This window comes from Thalia democratica, chromosome 8 (assembly GCF_965202585.1).
Source record: "Thalia democratica chromosome 8, ktThaDemo2.hap1.1, whole genome shotgun sequence".
Taxonomy (NCBI): domain Eukaryota; kingdom Metazoa; phylum Chordata; class Thaliacea; order Salpida; family Salpidae; genus Thalia; species Thalia democratica.
In genome coordinates, this window is record NC_139172.1 from 26,807,563 (window position 1) to 26,828,698 (window position 21,136).

Below are 21,136 nucleotides of genomic sequence, written 5' to 3' on the forward strand. Positions count from 1 at the left end.
TATATAAGCGTATTACATAATTTTTTAAAGCAATTTTCTTGCAATCGTTTAAATTGTCAAAAATACATCCTACCACAAGTTTAGACTCTGAAGAAGCCATAAGTAAATTTTTAGATCTTAAAAATAAATATAAAGTACTTGAAAGTTTGCAAGAAAATTGCAAAAACCAAAATTCATTCGATAAGCCTACGCAAATCAGTTGTTTGAGTAGTTTTTTTTAAGTGTTTTTATAATTACTAAAAATCTTTAAATCGTCAAAAATACATCCTACCACAAGTTTAGACTCTGAAGAAGCCATAAGTAAATTTTTAGATCTTAAAAATAAATATAAAGTACTTGAAAGTTTGCAAGAAAATTGCAAAAACCAAAATTCATTCGATAAGCCTACGCAAATCAGTTGTTTGAGTAGTTTTTTTTTAAGTGTTTTTATAATTACTAAAAATCTTTAAATCGTCAAAAATACATCCTACCACAAGTTTAGACTCTGAAGAAGCCATAAGTAAATTTTTAGATCTTAAAAATAAATATAAAGTACTTGAAAATTTTCAAGAAAATTGCAAAAACCAAAATTCATTCGATTAGCCTACGCAAATCAGTTGTATGAGTTGTTTTTTTTTAAGTGTTTTTATAATTACTAAAAATTTTTAAATCGTCAAAAATACATCCTACCACAAGTTTAGACTCTGAAGAAGCCATAAGTAAATTTTTAGATCTTAAAAAAAAATATAAAGTACTTGAAAATTTGCAAGAAAATTGCAAAAACCAAAATTCATTCGATTAGCCTACGCAAATCAGTTGTATGAGTTGTTTTTTTTTTAAGTGTTTTTATAATTACTAAAAATCTTTAAATCGTCAAAAATACATCCTACCACAAGTTTAGACTCTGAAGAAGCCATAAGTAAATTTTTAGATTTTAAAAATAAATATAAAGTACTTGAAAATTTGCAAGAAAATTGCAAAAACCAAAATTCATTCGATTAGCCTACGCAAATCAGTTGTATGAGTTGTTTTTTTTTTAAGTGTTTTTATAATTACTAAAAATATTTAAATCGTCAAAAATACATCCTACCACAAGTTTAGACTCTGAAGAAGCCATAAGTAAATTTTTAGATCTTAAAAATAAATAAAAAGTACTTGAAAATTTGCAAGAAAATTGCAAAAACCAAAATTCATTCGATTAGCCTACGCAAATCAGTTGTATGAGTTGTTTTTTTTTAAGTGTTTTTATAATTACTAAAAATTTTTAAATCGTCAAAAATACATCCTACCACAAGTTTAGACTCTGAAGAAGCCATAAGTAAATTTTTAGATCTTAAAAAAAAATATAAAGTACTTGAAAATTTGCAAGAAAATTGCAAAAACCAAAATTCATTCGATTAGCCTACGCAAATCAGTTGTATGAGTTGTTTTTTTTTTAAGTGTTTTTATAATTACTAAAAATATTTAAATCGTCAAAAATACATCCTACCACAAGTTTAGACTCTGAAGAAGCCATAAGTAAATTTTTAGATTTTAAAAATAAATATAAAGTACTTGAAAATTTGCAAGAAAATTGCAAAAACCAAAATTCATTCGATTAGCCTACGCAAATCAGTTGTATGAGTTGTTTTTTTTTTAAGTGTTTTTATAATTACTAAAAATATTTAAATCGTCAAAAATACATCCTACCACAAGTTTAGACTCTGAAGAAGCCATAAGTAAATTTTTAGATCTTAAAAATAAATAAAAAGTACTTAAACGTTTGCAAGAAAATTGCTCTAAAAAATTATGTAATACGCTTATATACTTATACTTTCATACTGCTAACTTCTTGTTAATTGTAGGTCTTATAAATATCTACCGGCCCTTTTTAATTTTTTGCAAAATTTTAAATACTTCTTAGAATATAATAAAATTTGTAAAATAATTACATTTTCAGCTTATTTTAGTCGTAATTCAATAAACATTTGAAATTTTGCAAAAATAAAAAAAGACTTGTAGATATTAACAAGACATAAAACATATATTTTATTTTTTTAAAGTATAAATGTTGAAACAAATAAGTAGAAAAGTATATTTTAATTTAAATCTAGGTTATGGTTAACTTTAGGTGAGCACCAATATCAAACTGAAACTTATATATAAATAAATATATTCAATGTCTTATTTAACCATAGTTTTAGGCTAAAAAAACGATACTTTGTTTTAAACCAGCTATATAAATACAAAAAAAAGAACTAAATTAATATATTATTAACTAAAACATCTTATTAATTTTATTTTACTTTTTCATAACCAACATAAATTATTTATTGATATAGTTGCTTTATATTGTGAAATAAAAGCAATTAAATATTGAAATTTATTAGTTTATGATTTATAAGTTTAATTTTATTTATGTATTTATTAAAAATAAATTTTTTGTCTAAAATAATGATCAAATAATACATTAAATGTATTTTAATTTCAGCTTGATATTGGTGCACACCTAAAGTTAACCATAACCTAAATCTACAAATACAATAAACTTTTAGGTTGTAATTTATTATTTTCTTTTAACTGTGATATTGTAATGTGACAATTAGTATAAAATACTAAAATATATTTTTATTTTTTTTATTAAAACTTATCTCAAAACTTTATTTATTAACTTTCATTGGTATCAGTTGTTTTTTTTGCAATTAAATATTTATGCTTCTATTATAAATTCAAATTAAACATTTTTTGTTTAAATTGTCTAAAACATTGGTACTTTAGCAACCAGTAAACAAAATTTTAACTTTAAATACCTTTTTTTCTAAGTATTTTATGATTTGTCTGACATTTTGTTTAGTTTCTAATGTTAATTTTATTTTGTTGTTTTTGTTAAATCAAATTTTTGTTTTAAGACCGTTAATTAATGATATTTTTAGCTCCAGTTCAAAAGTACATACATGTTTTAATCCAACTGTTGGTGGTGCCATTTAGTATTGGGGTTGTAATGATGTTTTTTAAAACTTTTAAAGTTGAACTTTGCAAGAATTAAAATCCCAGCGGTCAACACATATTCAAAAATATGTTTATCATCCATGACATTAATACAGTCAGATTGAAACTTATGGTGATTACCTTCCTTGCTGGTACTTCTAGTTGGTTTGTTCAAATGGGCTGGTTAAAAATTTCTTGGCCAAGGGTTTTATTTTCTTGTTCAGAGTAATAAGTAAATTACTTTGTCAATGACGTAATTAATATGTTTGTTTTCTTTTATTTTATTAACTAAACATGTATTTCTATTCAAAAATAAACAATTTTTTTCATATTAAATCATAAAAGTTTTCGTAGTTACCTAGCATGATGTTGCACCAATATCAAGCTGAAATTATGTTATACTTTATATCTTTTTTAAACATAGTTTGGGGTTAGAAATCAATGTTTTATAAATACATAAATACAATTAAACTTACTTATTATAAACTAATATACTTGAAATATTAAATTGATTTTATTTTCAATATAAAGCAATACTTCATATTGATTACGATATTGTAAGATAAAACCGATTAAGTATTTAAGTTTTTCTTAGTTTTTAGTAAATAAACTTAATTCTTATTTTTCTATTTATGTTGCTTGTCTAAAGCAAAGTATCTTTTTAGAACAAGCATATTAGGCTTAAAGTGTTAATTTTTTTAGCCTAAAATTATGGTTAAAAAAGACATTGAATATGATATAATTCAGCTTCATATTTGTGCAACATCATGCTAGGTAATTACCAAAATTTAACTTTTTTAAATGTTGTTATTTTTCACTGCAAACTTTTCTAATAGATGCAGAATATATTTCCCTTACAATTTTTTCCTAATGCTCCATAAATTTTTAGTTAGACATAAAAATATTAATGGTAAACTTTTATAAGTTCTTGAAAAATACATAAGCTTTTAAAAATCATTTAGAAAGCCTATGATATCAATTTTCTTCTAATTTGGCCTTATTTTGCAAAGTTTCAATTGAATTGCTAGTTTTAGTTTACCTATTTCTAAAATTAAAAGTAATTCTTGAGAAATAAAGGGTTGAAGTTGGAGAGTATTATAAATAAGTTCATATGAATAAAAAACTACATTAATTAAATTAAATTATCTATGAATTCATTTTTTCAACAATTTATTTTACAAACTAAGTTTTGGTCAAAGACCTGGTCAGTGCTTAAATAAATAATCTAAAAAAATATGTAACAGTCATAGAAAATACTGTTAAATTCTCTATTAGTTTTAAGTAGTGGATTTAAAATTTTATTGATTTAGTTTCAAAAAAAAAAACAACATTTTAACAGCTTTTTTTCAAGTCTTAGTTATGAGTTTGAATATTTTTTTAAAATTATGTACAAAACACTTTTTCTAAATGTAGAAGTTCCTTCATTCAAAACTTTTTTTTTGAAGTTTTTTTGTTTTAAGAAAATTCAAGTTGACCATTTTTGGCATTTATAATATATTATAAAATACTTAGTAAAACTCAAGTTTTAACTTATATTAAGGCCATATACGGAGGTAAACAATTAAAAAAACAAGTTTTACATTTACATTGTTTAGTTACTTGTATTATTGTCTGAAGTTATTTTTTACTTATTAGCATAGTTTTTAAACCTTAGTTCACTCAAAACTCAAGTTTGCAGTTTGCTCAAATTAGTTTTAAATTTTAGAAAATTCTGAGTAAATTGTACTGCTTTAAAGCTTTTTAAATTCTTAGTTTATTCAAGCTAGTTTGAACATATTTTTTCTAAATTCAAGTTTGTTTCGATTTTTTTGAGGTTGTTATATAAATGAGTTGGAACAAATTCAGGCTAAATAAGGTTAGCTTGAAATTTTTTATGTATGAAAAAACTGCAGCAAGTTCAGAGTTTTTTTTTAAATTTAAGGCTGTTTTTTTTTAAACCTTATTAACTTTCTTATTAATGAAGTGCTTTATTATATTAAAGTTATAGCATTGTGATGTAGTTTGAAGTCTTTTGAATGTTTGAGTACTGTTTTTAAACCCTTTTGAAACTTTAAGTATTACTAAGTAGAATAAGATTATAAAGCATTAACAATGTGAATAAAAATTAGTTTAGTCACTAAAATTATTTTTGCTACAATATTTACTAATTGTATTTATAAGCTTAAAATCAGTTAACCTTACTGTATTTGCATACTTTAATAAATCTAGGATAGATATTACATAAATAAGCATACAATTAAAGTGCGTTTTTAACTTTTTTGTCTTGTACAGATAACGACTACACAAAAAGTCTAGATAAAAAAGTCTAGATAAAAAGTTAAATCACCTTTTACATAATTTAGTCTTATTTAAGTTTTAACTAAGCTACAAGTTGCTTTTTACAGATTTTTAGATCTCAATTTTTTTTTTAATATATAGCCAGTCAAAGTTGGAGACTACAGTAGGTTCCTTATGGGAAGCGCAAACTATCTCAAATTTTTGGAAATGTTCCTTGCAATATTCAGAAAATTCTGTTGGAACAAAATTAAAATAAAAATATTTAAACAAAATAACAAAAAACAAAACTGTTTTTACGTTTTTTTTTTTTAAATTTTTTTTTTTTTATTCTTTGGAACAAAACTTACTAAATATTGCAAGGAACATCTCTTGAAAGTTTGAGGTAGTTATCTCAAAAAACGTAGGAGAAGATACACTTTTTAGTGAAATAGCCTATTTTTGCAGTTTTAGTTAGCGCCTCCCATAAAGAACCTATTGTTGCCTCCCACTTTAACCAGCTATAACTAAAAAATTATTATGAGTTTTTAAATCTGTAAAAAGGATCTTGTAGCTTAGCAAAAACTATATAGATTAAGATCAAATTGTGGAAAAATGATAACCCACCTATGCACTTAAAATTACATATAACAAAAAAAGTTTACTACATTCTATCTCCTTATAAATTTTTTAGCTAGAAATTTTTATTTCTTGACGTATTCTGTAAAAAGTGGAAAGTGCTAAATATTTTGTGAGTACGAAAATTTATTAAGAAAATAAGTAAATAAAGTCTAAAAATAAAACTATAGTTTAAGGCCATAGGGGTCCAACACTTTTTTTTACAAAATTTAAATTTGGCTTTTATATGAAATCTTTAAATACAAACTACAAGCCAGTTTTTATAGAACTTAAAAATATCATTTAACTTTTGAAACATTTAATTTTTTGTAAAAAGTTTCCGATACAAATGTTTATATCACAAATTTTTTGGGGTCAATTTTATCAGAAATTAAAAAATTCACTAAAAATCTATCTCCTCCTTTATTTTTCAAGCAATCTTCTTCAAATTTTCAAGAAATGCTCCTTATACTAAAAGGAGAAACGTTTCTTTAGAAATTTAATAGTTCAAAAAGATAAAAATTAAATTACAAAAAAACACCAAAGTGTTTTTTTTTTCAAAAAAAAATATTAATTTTTTTTTCAAATTCCAAAGTAACGTTTTTTTGTTATTGTATAAAGATTAGACTGTGAAAGTTTAAAGAAGATTGCTTAAAAAATGTAGGAGGAGATAGATTCTAAAATAAAATAGTCTTTTTTTGCTGTTTTAGTTTCCCCTTCTAATAGTGAACCTGTTATGCGGCCCGACTTTGACTAGTCATATCTCAAAAATAATTTGAATGTTCAAAAACGATAAAAAGCATCTTTAAGCTTAGAAAAAACTTTATAGAATAAGATCAACTTGTAAAAAATATGGCTTACCTTCCCCCCCTATGGCCTTAAATAGTATTGAAAAAAAAAACTGAAAAATTTCACTGGAAAACTGTAATGACTTACAGTTATATAATTTTGTTCTTGTTGTATATTCAACTAGACTTTGTTTTTTAAAACTGAGTAAAACTTATTTAAATCATCAAGTTAAAGTACTACTGAAACTCCATTTAATTTTAAAAACAACTATACATTAAGTCTGTTTATGTTGATTTTGATAATAGAGAAAAATATTCAGTAATGTGGTTTATACTCAGATATTAATAACCTTTAGGACAACCATAACATAATAATTACTAGAATTTTTAGATTATTCACAAACTAAACTTTACTAAATCTTAATTCTAGCATTTGTCCTTATGCCATTTAGATTAGATTGTAGTTGTCTAGCAAGTACAGTTAAAGTTAAATTTTTACTTAAGCTTATAAAACATTAAGTAAAAAATCATTTACTTCTTAAAATTACAAAATAATTTTGATGAACTCTAATTTGTTTAGTTTTCAAACTTAGTTAAGTTCTGTAATAAATTAAATACTTTTTAAATTTAAATCCAAGTATGTTGCTTTACTAATAAAAATACATTAATTTAACTTATAATCTTTATATTATAACTCCAGCAACTTATTAAACAAACATAATTTTACTGATTGTATACATTGTATAAACTACTAAAAAAAGTCATAAAGCAAAATCTAACTTTTGTTTTGACATTTTAAATAGTTTTTTCTAAACAGAGTTTTACTGATAACATTCAATACAAAATGGTTGACAACAATGCAGCTGCCGATGACCTCCAAGTGGTCAAATCGGAAGACAGAAGCGACGACACAGACGAGGACGAAAACGACTTCATTGAGGAGAGCCCCTGCAAGAGGTACCAGAAAATCAACAAGGAGGTGTCACAGAGAAACGTGCCTGGAATCGACAGGGCCTTCCTGGCCATGGATTGCGAGGAAGGGGTGGAGGTGGTGTGGAACGAGGTTCAGTTTTCAGAGAGGAAAAGCTACAAGGCGCAGGAAGTGAAATTAAAGGATGTTTTTGACAAGCTGACAAACATAGACCACGCTAACATTGTCAAGTTTCACAAGTACTGGGTTGATCCGTCAAAAAAAGACACTCATAAAACAAGAGTTGTTTTCATAACAGAGTATATGAGCTCAGGGTCGGTGAAAAAGTTTTTGAACAAAACAAAAGAAGTGCAGAAGACAAAAAGAGCAAAGTCTTGGAAAAGGTGGTGCAGGCAAATTTTGAGAGCTCTCGGATACTTGCATGGTTTGGATCCTCCTATAGTTCATGGTAACTTGACCTGTGACACTATTTTTATACAACATAATGGACTGCTTAAAATAGGCTCAGTGGCGCCTGATGCCATCCGCAACCATGTTAAAACTTACAGAGAAATTCAAAAGAACCTGCATTACTTTGCTCCAGAAGTCACTAATAGTGATAACGCATCAATCCCACTTCAAACATCAAGTGACATATACTCTTTTGGCATATGCCTGCTTGAAATGGCAATGTCTAAGGAATACATGGCAAGTGGTGAAAACAAGAGAGTGAACAAAGAAGACATAACCAAGGCCATTGATGAGTTGGACGACCCTTTGCAACAGAACTTTATCAGAAAGTGCTTAAGTGAGAAGGCTTCTGATCGCCCAACAGCAAGGGAATTGGTTATGTTTCCTGTGCTTTTTGAAGTGCCTTCTTTAAAACTAATTGCAGCACATTGTTTCAACAAAAACATTGGCCCTCCAGAAGAGAATCAGCTAGAGTACTACAAGTCTAAAAACAGAAACAAAAGTGATGTGCTCATACAGATCAAGGACAAAGTAAAGAAAAGGGAAGATTTTCCTGCTTTTGATATTGACAAGTATTTGGAGGATGTCAAAGTGGGAATCTATCCCTTGACAGTCTTCAAGCTGCCTCCTCCGCCTAAACGAAGCACAACGGTGGAGTTAAAAAGCAAAACAAATTCAGAAGGTTCCCAAGCTCCTGTTCCAGGAGCCCAGAGGGACGAGAGCAAAGAGAACATTGAGGTGCGTAAAGTAGTGCAAGCCCAGTGCTGTTTTGTGAAGGAAGATGAAAATGAGGAAACCATGCAGATCATACTCCAACTGAGGTTCGAAGACAAGTGGAACAGGCAGCTGCGGTGCCAGTACAACGTCAAAGAAGATTCCCCACAGTCAATTGCTGAAGAACTGCTTGAACTAAACTTTATCAGGGCTGAGGACAAAGAAATCTTGGTGGCAATTGTCAGCAACGCATTGACCAAACCCGACGGTGTGCCATCCAGCTTCACAGTTGAGGACTACTATAAGGTCAACTTACCCAACCGTCAGGTTGCAAATGAAGGCGCCAACGGAGACTTTTGCAGGAAAACTGCTAACCCTCACCAGCAGTTGCAGGAGGAGGAAGCGAAGCAGCTAGGTGACTCCCCAGTTGCCAGCTGCGAGCTAAACTTTAACAACAGCAACTCCTCTTCTCACAACACCAGCTCGTCCAATACCGAGTCGCCTCTTGCGCCTCTGACCAATAAGAACCAAGAGCCGAGCTCGAGTGAAAGCCTTTCAAACTAAAAGTGCTTTCTGTTTTTTGACTGTGTTTTAATGGTCATTTACAAAGTTCTGCCATCAGTTTGATTATTTTGTGATAGCTAAATTAGTGAGAGTTTCTTGTAGTTTTATCAATGACTAAAGTATTTAAGAAATTAACAAGGTCTGATAACAGTTGTTTCTTATTTGTAAATATAATTCAAAATTTTTTCTTAAGTAGTTTTATTAATACTTTGACATAAATAGTTATAATAAATTTGCTTAACTTTATTAAAAAAGTGTAATTATTCTAAAGTAATAAAATCATCTTTTGGCTTGCTAGCCATGACTATACTCTACTGCTAAAAGTTTTAAATAGCGCAGTTTAAAATATATGTACAGCTGCACTAAAGTTTATAGCGCTATCATAGTTTAAAAACAAAAGTGCTACTGTATTTTATAATTAGTTTCACTTGTGTAGCTTAACTGACAAATTTGCATGTTTGTTTCAGTTTGCTAATTATAGTATAAAGGTCTTTTTGTAAATTTTCTTTTACCATTTAAACATAAATATATTAATTTAAAGATCGCTAGTGTTTATTTAGTTTATCTTGTTTAACTGTTTTCTTTTTAAATGCTTTTTTTCTCATACTACAAATAAAATTCCTAAACAAAATATTTTGTTTATAATTTATCAACAAACCATTTAGATAGTTTGCTGAAACAAGTTCAGTTAATGCTTATAAATTATTCTTTGTTAATACTAACAGTTTTAATTTGTTTGGTTACAAGTTTTTATTGATTTTTCCACCATCGCTGCTAATTGTGTAATTTTTAAGTTTTCACACTTGTTCAAAGTTGTGATTTTGAAAGTTTTTACAACTACTCAATGTCGTAATTATTATTTCGAGTTTTGATTTGAAAACAATCTTACAAAAGTTTGATTGATGCTCTCAATATTATTATTTTTTAAATTGATCTGTTCTATATTAAGAAGCATGTATATGCATTCTTTTTTTTTTACGATTCGCCTAAAATTTTTTATTTAATATTTGAAAATCCCACCACTTATCCAGTGTTAAAATTTGTGTGCAGTCGCACTGAGACTTGTTTTTCTCAACCCTCACTTAAAAGTATTAAAAACATAAATATTCGTAGTGCATAATACTTTAAAATGACAAGTAACCAGGAAACTGTTGGAGCGAGAAGACTCAACTCTAAAGGTAGTTTTTTGTAAAAGCTAAATGTTTGTATAAATTTCGGAATAAGTTTGAACCACAAAAATGTTACTTTATATTATATAGGAGAAAAGCTAAGCTGTCCTTATAGTACGTTAAAATTTTAGTACATTAACTAAGTAAAAAAAAGGCAATATAAATATGCATGTTTCAAACAATTGTATAAAAACTTTATTGATTAAAGTTCAATAAAAATCTCAGAAGACCTTGTGTTCAAAGTAGTATAAAAATTAAAAATAAATCTGGTCTGAAATAACCTTTCACATCCTTAATTTCTTCACATAAACTGTACACTGTTCTCAATAAAACCTGCACAGCTCCTCACACTTGTGTACAAAATTTAATTCTCCTTGCAGACAACCAACCGAACCAGGTGAGGTTCCAGGATGGCCAGGACGCGGCGAAGAGCAAGAAGAACTCCAAGGCCAACTGGTCGAAGATACTCAAGCCGTGGAAGTGGAAGCGCAAGAAGAGAAGCGAGAAGCTGGAAACGGCCGCCATCAGTCAGTACTGTTTTTTCATAAGTTTTCAAGTTGCAGCAGGTTTTGTTTTCTGCTACATGACATTAGAACAGTCCGTTGTGATAGTAACAGGGTTGCCAAAAAACCTGGAAAATTCTGGAATTTTTAACAGTTTTCACATGTTAAATAGTGAAATTTTGATTTTAAACAAAAAAATTATCGTATAGATAAAAGTTTTTTGTCGATATCAATTCTTTTTATTAAAACACTTATTAAAGTAGCATTACAGTATCTTTTCAATGTTTTAATACTATTTAACATAGTTTCTTACCTTAACTTAAAACTAAAAATAGACCCAAAAATGTGTACTTATAAAAACCTGGAGAAAATTTGAAAACCTTGAGAACATTTTCTAAAAACATTTATTAATCCTGTAGTAAATTTTTTATGTGCTTTTTAGATATCTGTAGCAAAGAAAACTTTGTTATTAAATATTCTTATTTGTAGTAAAGAGTTTGTATTAAACTATTTTAACTTAAGTTTAATAAACCCAAATGTACATTCTAAATTTGTAAAGTAATTAAAGTTAGTAAACTTTTACATTGTTGATTTTTGTGTTGCTAGTTTACTTCGGTAGCTAAATATCAGTAAAAATTCAATCAGACCTGGAAAGGAAAATCTCAGTACGTAGCACAAAAGAAGATTTAATAAAAAGAGGAGTCTTACCTGGCCCTAATGGCGCTTTTAATAGTAAGTCTTCTTTTAATTTTAATCATTTCCTACATTAATCAAAAAATTCATACATATTTTTTCAGTTAATAAGTTGTATTCATGAAATCTCATTAAAGATGATAGGTATAAGAAATCATCATATACATTGTGTTAAATAAAAACTAACAATTTAAAAAAGATTTAGCATCATTTAATGTCGAGTACTTAAGAAACAACGTTGACTATTTTATTTTTGCTGTTCAAATTATATTTATGGCCTAGTTAAAAACCAAATTTACTTTTGATTGTAAATAATTTTACTTGTTTCAAAATAAGTAAAACAAATTCGCGTTCAATTATCATCATGTCGTTGAATTTAAAAATTTTAGAATTTAAAAGCACATTTTGTTGTTTAATTTATAACTTTCAAATGCTTTCTCATGATTTACAGAAGTTAACCTGACAGTCTCAGAATAATATATTCGTTATCAATTAGAAATTACTAAGTTAAGTGTTGAACAATATATACTGTACATGTTTCTTTTAACAACACAATTGCTTTTATAGGCACTTTACTGATTAAGAATTTTTTATAGTTGCCATACGTTTATTTGGGCCAACATTATAATTTAAAGTTAATGCTAATAAACTTATTAAAATGTAATTTTTTTATAGTTGCCATACGTTTATTTGGGCCAACATTATAATTTAAAGTTAATGCTAATATAGATACAAATAGCCCCATTTTTAACTTACTTAAACAAACTTTGGTTCATATAGTCTAATTTTCAGCTTTGATGTTGACTTAATTTTTTTTTTGTATTTTTATTTTAAAATTAATCAAAACTTTTTGTACAACTATGTTTAACTTTTTTTAAATAAGAGTAGCTTCCGATTCTTTTAATTGTTTAAAATTTTATTACCAAAAGAATAACTTTGTATAAAACACAAGACAGCGTGGCAAAATTATAAATTATCTTTCTGCTGCATTACAAAGTATAAGAAAGTCATAAGATAATAAACAAGCAGAACTTCCTAACCGTTTTAAGTGATACTTTTACATTTTCTTGGTGCTGTTGTAAAAACTAAAGCGAATAAAAAGTATGTTTTGTGTTTTAGGGGAGTAAACGAACGATTTTTGCAAAAGTTTTCATTAATTTCCATTGAATGTCTTAAACAAAACCCGAATTTCACAGAATATAAACGTAGAATCGTAAACTGTTTGTAAAAAAGTTTGCGGTTAAATTGGTTAAATTAAAAAATGATAATTTTTAGTTTTATTTTTTTATCACTTAGTTAAATATGTTTTTCAATTTGTTTTTGAAAAAGATACTTCACATTTTCATGAATTTTTTCTTGCTTTTAATTAATTTTGTTTATTTACAAAGCATTAAAACTATAATTAAAAATGATATTTTTTCACCTGTTTTATAAATATTAATAAACGTTTTTCCAATGTTTTAAGTTCTCATTTAATTGTTTTTAATAAATGGAAAATTTATAACAATCTTGAATTCTTCTATAAATATTAAATTATTATTTACTCATTTCAGTTTAAATTATTTTTTAACTATGACAAAATTGAATGATTATAATAGTTAATCTAAAAAAACATGGTATCGGAATAAATAGAGGCATTTTTAAGTATCATAAAATAAATTAGTGCCATCATGTTTTGGAGCAAGCATTTTAAACTTTAACTATTTGCTTGTAAATAATTGCAGCTGAGAAACTAGCCTATTGGTTATTTATTTTCAAGAATTAAAATCAATACTTTCCATGGACATGGTTTTAAATATTCAAAAGAGTTAAATTGTAAGTTGTAAATAGATATTTCAATGTAAATTTATTAATTGATTTTAGCAGTTATCCATACATTTAAAAATAACAATTGCTTATGGTTTAGCAATCGTTCAGATTTTGCTTATATTTTGCAAATGAGTCTACTTGTTTTTTCAGTAAAAGTTTTTACTGCCTTTTTTTTGGTAAAGTGGCTTTATATATACGGTTAGTTTTATTTTGAATTATTTCATCCTGTAATTTACATACAGAAAATAACAGTTAGTTATTTACTAACAGTTTAAAAGTTAGGTTTAGCTATGATTGGTTTCTTTATTCATTTAAACCCGTTCAATTTTTATTTATTTCTGTGCCAGATTGATTAAAATAACTACGGTCGTTATTTTTGAGAGTTTTTCTTTAGACTCAACTTGATATTTTTTTTTAAAACAAGGAGATTAAAGAAGTTTACAAGAAATTTTTTGGATAAGAGTTGTTGTTTATGAAATGTTTTGCAATCAAAATTGTTTTATATGTTTATAGTATTTTAATTAGTCATAAGTTCAAAATAAATTGATGTATTAAAACTTACCTTTATATATTTAATCTCTTTTTCTCGTTGTTTGGTAAATTATCCATGATAGTCTGTCATCGTTGTTATAGTTTGTTTGGAATTTGATAATGAAATCAATAAGGTTGAATGATTTTTAATAACCAAGTTAACATGATTATGTAAACAGGTCCGTCAAAACAAAAGACAATAGGAGAATCGCCTACGAAGGAGAAAAGTGAAGGTTTCTGTTGGTTTTTTTTTACTGGTTCAAAGCTTTTTGTTTGATTCAGTATTTATAAATAATGTTTAAATTTTTAAAGGTTGTAAAATGTTAATTTAGTTACTTATACCATTGTTCCAGTCATAGAGTCGCTCAAGTAGTTTTTCATGAAAACGTTAAATAGTTAGTTAGTTATTAATGCATTAATTATTTTTATTCATTTATAAACTTTACACATTTAGTAAAACACAACTTAGAACAAGCATTTAAAAATCAATCAAAACATTAGTTAAAACTGATTAATTGTTGTATTTATAAATTCTTGAGGGACTTTGCAACCTCAACAATGCTGTAAGTTTGAAAATTCTAACACAACATAATATAACTTAAAAGTGTGTGTAAAGCAACTTTTAATACTTTAGAAGTTTTTGTGTTCTTTCAAGTATGAAAAAAGATCAAAACTTACACTGAATTTAAAGTTTACACGAGTCGTTGTTGAAACATTTTAACAAATGAAGCAGACGTTTTGATTTATATATTACGGAATAACTTTCATAAACATCGAACAGTGTTTCATTACAATTGTAAAAAAAAGCTTACTGTGTGATTAACAAGCAGCTAATAAAATTACTGCTACAAACACTTTATGTTTTACTGAAATTATTTGAAAAGGTCCATTTTGAGCTTGAAAATTTTTCAACATGAAATTTTCTTACAGACAAAGTCGAATCTAACAACAACTTCGCCCAGCCAGCCGCGCCAGTGCCCAAGAGCAGGAGGCAGAGTCAGGAAAACTCGCTCAAGCGCTCCAAGCCCGTTTTCCTGTGAGTTGAAATGCCAACAGGGTCGTTGTAAAGGCTAAAAAACCTGGAAATTAATAGTTAAGGCAAAAAAAAAACTTAAAAAGCATTGATTTTGAGAAGTTTTGAAAAAAAACCTAGAGTTTTGCAAAATTTTTCTTGTCAATGAAATTTGATTAGATATAATAAATCTATCACATACAATATTTTTTAAAATATTATTTAGAACTTTATTTATTATAAAACACATTTAAAGTAGCATTACAATATCTTTTCAATATTTTTATACTGTTTAAGACAGTTTTTTACCTTATATTTAATTTATAATAAAAAGGTACAAAATACTTGAACTTTCAAAACCTGAAAAAAATTCAAAAGACCTAGGAAAAAATTTTAGAAAACCTATGTATCAATTATTCAGATAAATTGTTTTTGTGTGACCTTTCGCGGTCAAAGCAGGCTAAAGTAACTTTAATGAATTAAAAATTAATGGGTTTGTCTCAGCCTTGTTTTCACTTTACTGTCGTAAACTTGCTTTTAAAAGTTGTAGTAGCTATTTTTTATTGCTCTAACAACAATTGACTTGTTTAGAAATTGACATAAGTTTTTATTTCACTATGTTTCTGGTATAATTATTTTTAAAGAAAATTTTAAATATTTTGCATAACCCCTTTATTTTTTGTGTCTCTTTTTTTCTAAACATTTTCCAATGTAAAAAATATGGTTTCAACGCCAAAATTTTTCAGCCACCAGAAGTTTTCCTCTGACGAGGTCACTCCGATGCCGCGCGACGTAACGATACGGGGGAATCACCCGAACAGACACTCCTACCAGATGGCAACCAACCAAGAGGGCGGCCACCAACCAATCGGGTAAAAGTTTTGTTGGATAAATTATGTTTGTAAAAGAGATAAAAATTTTATTTGACTAAAAAAGTTATATTTTTCTATACACATTTATTACAACTGTGAATAAAGTAACACAAAATTTAAGTACAACTTTTATTGTGAAACTGCCAAACTTTATCTTGTTAGTTTTTTAAATTGTAAAACAGCAATTATTTTATTTAAAAAACATTTTCCACCCAACAGTCTTCAATCGGTGCCACAGTCGGTGTCCAACACGGCCTACTCCATAATTTCTTCCAAACAATCCTCTTCCGCCCCCAGAAAGTCCAAGGTTACCATGGAAACGCAACCCATTCCCGCGGCGAGGTCTTCGTGCGACTTTTCCTCACACCACCACCAACAAAATTCACTGTTAATGGCATTTTTTATTAAAAATGTTTTTTTCCAGTAAATATAGAAATTGTTGCTTCAAGTTTACTCGAAAGAACATGAACAATCTTAAGTGTATACATGTTTGAATTATGTATGAATTTAGATACTTGCTATGATTTTTATTGCTAGTTATTTTTTGATAACTATAAGAAAGTTCTTGAAAAACTTTTATTCAGTTGATTAAAACTTAAATACCACTATCTGTATTTTGGTTTGGTTAAAAATAAAATGTATTCAATTAAAATACAAACCGTAAAAAATTCTGCACATTTCTGATTTGCGGTTATTTACTATTTGATTGTTTGTCCTTTTAGTTTACTTATAGTTGAAGTGGTCTGTTATGTTACAAATCGTGAAAAAAATGATTCATTCCAATGTTGCAGCGAAATATCGAGTGCATCCATGCAGAACTTGCGCATCGACCAATCAAAACAGCCGCCTCAGCCCGCCGCCAGAAAAAACCAACAAATGCAGGTTGGTGTTGCAAAAGTGTAAAAGTTTATTGAAAAAAAAACTTAATTACAAAAGTGTTAATTAGTTTGCAAGATTTTTTTAATTAAAATTTAGCTTTTGTTTTTAAAAAGCAAATTTATTAAAAAACTATCATTAAACTAATCCAATTGAATCTGTTAGCATGTTTTTATATCTTGTTTTACTTAAACTATGTACTTTTTAATAAAAAGTTTTAATTTTGTTAGGTTTGTTAGTAAATTTATTTTTGAAGCTGAAATTAATCGATAAATGAAACTTTCAATCAAGCTGGCTTGTCCAATCAAACAACTTTTAAGCAAATTACAAAGCTAACCGCATTTAAGCTTCGGAAATAGTTTTAAGCTCAGCTCTTAACCTTACATTTTTCACGAGTAGAAAATATTTGTGGAACTTTAAGTGTTGCCGAGGTGAAACGTTGAGAAATAGTGTTCTTACCTCGAGTGATGATCATAACTGTTTTTAATTGAAGTGCTTTAAGTTTTAAGGTCAAGTAGACTTAAAGTGTGGATTAAAGTTTTGTTTTTACTTTGTAACTTTCAATTATTTCTTTTGTTATACTGTCTGGTATTAGTATGTGGAGTTAAATACAGTAGACTACCGCTTAAGTACGTAAATTGAACCCGAACAAAAAGTGCATACTTAGCACGGGTAGTGCGTACTTTTTGACGACATAGTATAAAATGAAATTTAGTTGTTTGTTTTCTTTCTTACAACTAGCCACCAAATAATTCAGCCAAATAAACAAGTCTTTTTGTTTTAAATTTACATTTAATACATAATTCTAATCTGTAAAAATTTTTTAATAGATTTTAAAATGATTAAATTTTTCTATAAAATGTTTCTACATATAATTAATACATACATCTAATATAGAAAGTCAATGTCAGTCAGTAATATAAAAAAGAATATTAAGCCATATTTTCCATATTTTGTTTTGTTAATGGGAAAGTTGTTGTTGTTTCTTTTTATATGTTTATTTTGACTTTATAAAATTTGTAACTAGTTTTTGTGGTTAACTAGTTTTATATTATGTCACATAAAAAAAAAAAATGCACCACCAAAGCCAACATATGTCTCCCGTGATAGTATAAGGGAACTTCTCAGGATTTTCAATGCTGAAATGAGAATGGATTCTCGCAATTTGTGAAAGCAATTATTCAGGCTGTTTGTTTATTTAAATTTGATATAAATACATAAAAAGTTTATAAAAAATTTATAAAAAATTAAGAATTTTTTTTGTCTTTCTGGATAAGTGCGTACTTAAGGCGGGGTGCGTACCAAAAAAAGTGCGTACTTAAGCGGTAGTCTACTGTATATTAAGTTAAGCAAGTACCTTTTTGCGATTGTAATTTGCAAGCTTAAAATTAATTTCTTTACTTCCCTTGTTAAAATAATCTTTTTAATGAAAAAAAAAAACTTTAGATTACTGAGTATATCATTGAAAGTTAATATTTAACAATTGTTAAAAGTATTTGTGGTTTGACCGCATGGTTAAGATATTTAAAAAAGTTAATCAGATTAAAAACTAGAAAAAAACCATTTCGTTGAATATCATAATTTATTGAATTTTCTCTTTAAAACTAGTTTTGTTAATGTTTGTCATTAAGTTTTCTTTGAAGTTGAGAAAAGTTACTGTTCAATTGTTTTCAATAGGCTAATTAACTTTTTTTTTATGTTTTGTTGACTTATGATCAAAACCTATAGTTAAAAGAAAATAACAATACCTCTATTTTTACAGATCATTTTAAATATGTTAATGTAATTATCAACGCTTGCAGGCTAGTGTGGAATTATATAAAAACTCAGGAATGCTTAGTCAATTTTTCACTTTTAGTCCAATTTTTACTTTGCTCTCTTGAAAAACGTATAATGTTTATTAATAACGTGGGAATTTTATAGTCTTAAAACTAATTTATCATTTAAATTTTTACCTTACAGCTTTAATTAATAGTTTTCTTTATTTAATTTAATTTTTCAAAGTAAGATTATTGTTTAACTCAAATATTGTGGTCCTCAATTATGGACGTTGGTTCGAATTCTACTTTTGATACAATTAATAAGCTTAAGTATTAAATTTTCTTAATACTATTAACTCAAATGGTACAAGTTACTATATAATTAATAGAGATATTGTTATTAGTTTTTTATACTCTAAATATTTTTGTTTGAATAAACTTAAGACCTAGTATACTTTTTACAACTAGTTTTAATTCAGTATACTTTTTCAGTATTGGTTTTTCATCCGCTGTCAGGCGCTCTAAGACCTTTTCTTACCTCAACAAGTCAATATTTTTTTATAATAAACTCTTGAATACCGTTGTCATGTAACTCAAGCAGGACAAAATACTACCTTAAATGCAAATAATTATGTTTTGCAAACCATGTTTGTTGCCATCGTAAACTTCATTTAAACTACCATTTTAAAACTTTTTAATGTTACTTATGACTACCATGCAAATCTACTTAAGATTTTGTTTTCTTGTAAAAATCATAACTTTCATTGTCTTCACATGCAAACAGATGCGATTTTATGTAAGGCCGCCATACGTCCGATACCGCTTCAATCATAACAAGGTTTGTAACAAAATGTAGTTTTTCACGGTGGTGGCTTCTAACGCTTGATACTAACCTCTCAGCCTGCGTGCTTTTTGCTTGACGTGATTGCAATTTTTTGTACTGCTGTAAATTTTTTTACAAAATTATTGCCTTAATTTTCGTGTTTCCTGTTTTAATCATTTCCGTCAGTTGATTTAAAATGCCTACAGTTTTTATTAAAGGAAATTTCAGTTTAAAAATAGTTTTCATAGCATCCCAGTTCGCTAATTCTTATGAAATTATGAATTGCTTATTTTTAGCGTTTGCTGTTAGTGTTATTGAAATAAAGTGGAAAGCACCAACATCTTTAGTTATTCATAGATTTGAGAAATTTTTGATCTGCGCATTCAAAACGTATTTTTGTATGTAAAAGGGTGTTTTTCGGGTGCCGGCTTTTACATTTAGCGCTGCAATTTAGCATTGAACGTTTTACTTGAACTTGTTTTTGTTTTGCATTACAAATTTCGTGCAATATCATCTCGATGGCAGCTTAAGAACGTCAGTATGAATTATTGTGAACATAAAATATATTTTTAGCGTGTACTAATACTAATTGAATATTCGTATGCTTTTGTAAATAAACTAAGGAACCTGCGTTTTAAACAAGACATTGTTAGTCATGCTTTTTGTTCTAGCTCTTAAAACAGTCTTGTCATTATTGGTAACGTTCAAAAATGTTAGTCACGTTACAATAATAAATGTAAAGGAGCATGTACCTCTTTTAGTTAGTTATTTAAAAATTTTCCACATTTTTTTCAAAATTTTTTTTATTTTAAAATCTTACTTTTATTAGTGTGTTTAAACAACTAAACGATATATTTTGTTGCCATACCATAAACCTGTTTAAGTTAAAGTTTGTCTAGTGTTTTCAATTTGTTCGATTAAGTTTTACCTATACTTGAATAAATTCGTTTAACTATATTAAGTCCTTCACTAAAGGAGACCCGAATTTTTTTCATGAAAACTAACTTATTAAGCCATACGAGTTTGCAGTAAACAAATTATGTTTTGCATTAAATTAACTTAGGCTCTCTAAAAACTAATTGAACCGATGGTTTTCAATCTACGACTAATTGAGTTTTACCGCAAACTAGATAAGTCAGTAAAAAGTCCATAACACAAACTGGGTACGACAGTTCAATCGAGTTTGACTTACGGAAAGCCTCCGCTTAATTAAACCCCTTATGTGGTTGTTGCATGGATGAAAAACACTTTGCTGGCGTTTAATTAAAAAAGTTGTAAAATCAAGCCGATCGATAATTTTTGCAGATGCGACTCTGTTTCGGGTGAGTAGAAATAAAGCTTAGTAGAACAAGTTAAGTTTTATTTTGGCCTGGTGCACTAGGTTTTAAGTAGAACTTTAACTTCAGTTTTGTATCGCTGTCGGCTTATGTAACTTGAATTTATGTTGCTTTTTTGGTAGACTCTATACAAAATGTACAATTTACTGTTGCATATGATGTATCGTTTAAGTTTATATAAACGATATGACTCAGTTTATTATGTTAATTAACTGTTTTAATTATTAAGGTGTAGCAATTGTTGTAAACTAAAAACACATTGTAAAGTTCCATTAGTGTTAGAGCAGGGGTCGGCAGCCTTATGTAACTCGCGGGCCAATTTTTCTAGAAAAAGTTGCTCGCGGGCCGCACTTTTTAGAAAAAAACCTTTGAGGGCCGCATTTATCTAAAAAAAGTTCTAGTAATCAGCAGAAAATTTAAATATAAATCAAAAGTATGATAAATTAAGACGAAAGTGAAGTTAGCTTGGTAACGTTTTATAAGAACT

General features: G+C 27.6%; 2 protein-coding genes across 3 annotated transcripts in view; both read left to right on the forward strand.

The window, feature by feature from the left end:
• Positions 1–7,429: 7,429 nt before the first annotated feature.
• Positions 7,430–10,371, forward strand: LOC145842699 (nuclear receptor-binding protein-like). Its single transcript, XM_082950175.1, has one exon. The coding sequence runs from the start codon at positions 7,450–7,452 to the stop codon at positions 9,262–9,264; it is 1,815 nt and encodes a 604-aa protein (XP_082806301.1). The 5' UTR covers positions 7,430–7,449; the 3' UTR covers positions 9,265–10,371.
• A 5-nt stretch (positions 10,372–10,376) lies between these two features.
• Positions 10,377–21,136, forward strand: part of LOC145842700 (uncharacterized) — a 29,388-nt gene continuing 18,628 nt past the window's right edge. The window contains exons 1-9 of one of the 2 annotated variants that reach the window (XM_082950176.1): positions 10,377–10,442; positions 10,814–10,960; positions 11,582–11,668; positions 14,149–14,202; positions 14,900–15,005; positions 15,728–15,853; positions 16,073–16,240; positions 16,645–16,735; positions 19,274–19,327. In XM_082950176.1, the coding sequence (XP_082806302.1) occupies positions 10,394–10,442; positions 10,814–10,960; positions 11,582–11,668; positions 14,149–14,202; positions 14,900–15,005; positions 15,728–15,853; positions 16,073–16,240; positions 16,645–16,735; positions 19,274–19,327 (882 nt within the window). In that variant the 5' untranslated portion in view covers positions 10,377–10,393. The remainder of the gene's footprint in view (positions 10,443–10,813; positions 10,961–11,581; positions 11,669–14,148; positions 14,203–14,899; positions 15,006–15,727; positions 15,854–16,072; positions 16,241–16,644; positions 16,736–19,273; positions 19,328–21,136) is intronic. The other variant, XM_082950177.1, reaches the window with a different exon arrangement.

Bases quoted from the DNA above. Each gene is read 5' to 3' on its own strand.
- LOC145842699 (XM_082950175.1), top strand. From the start codon at position 7,450: ATGGTTGACAACAATGCAGCTGCCGATGACCTCCAAGTGGTCAAATCG.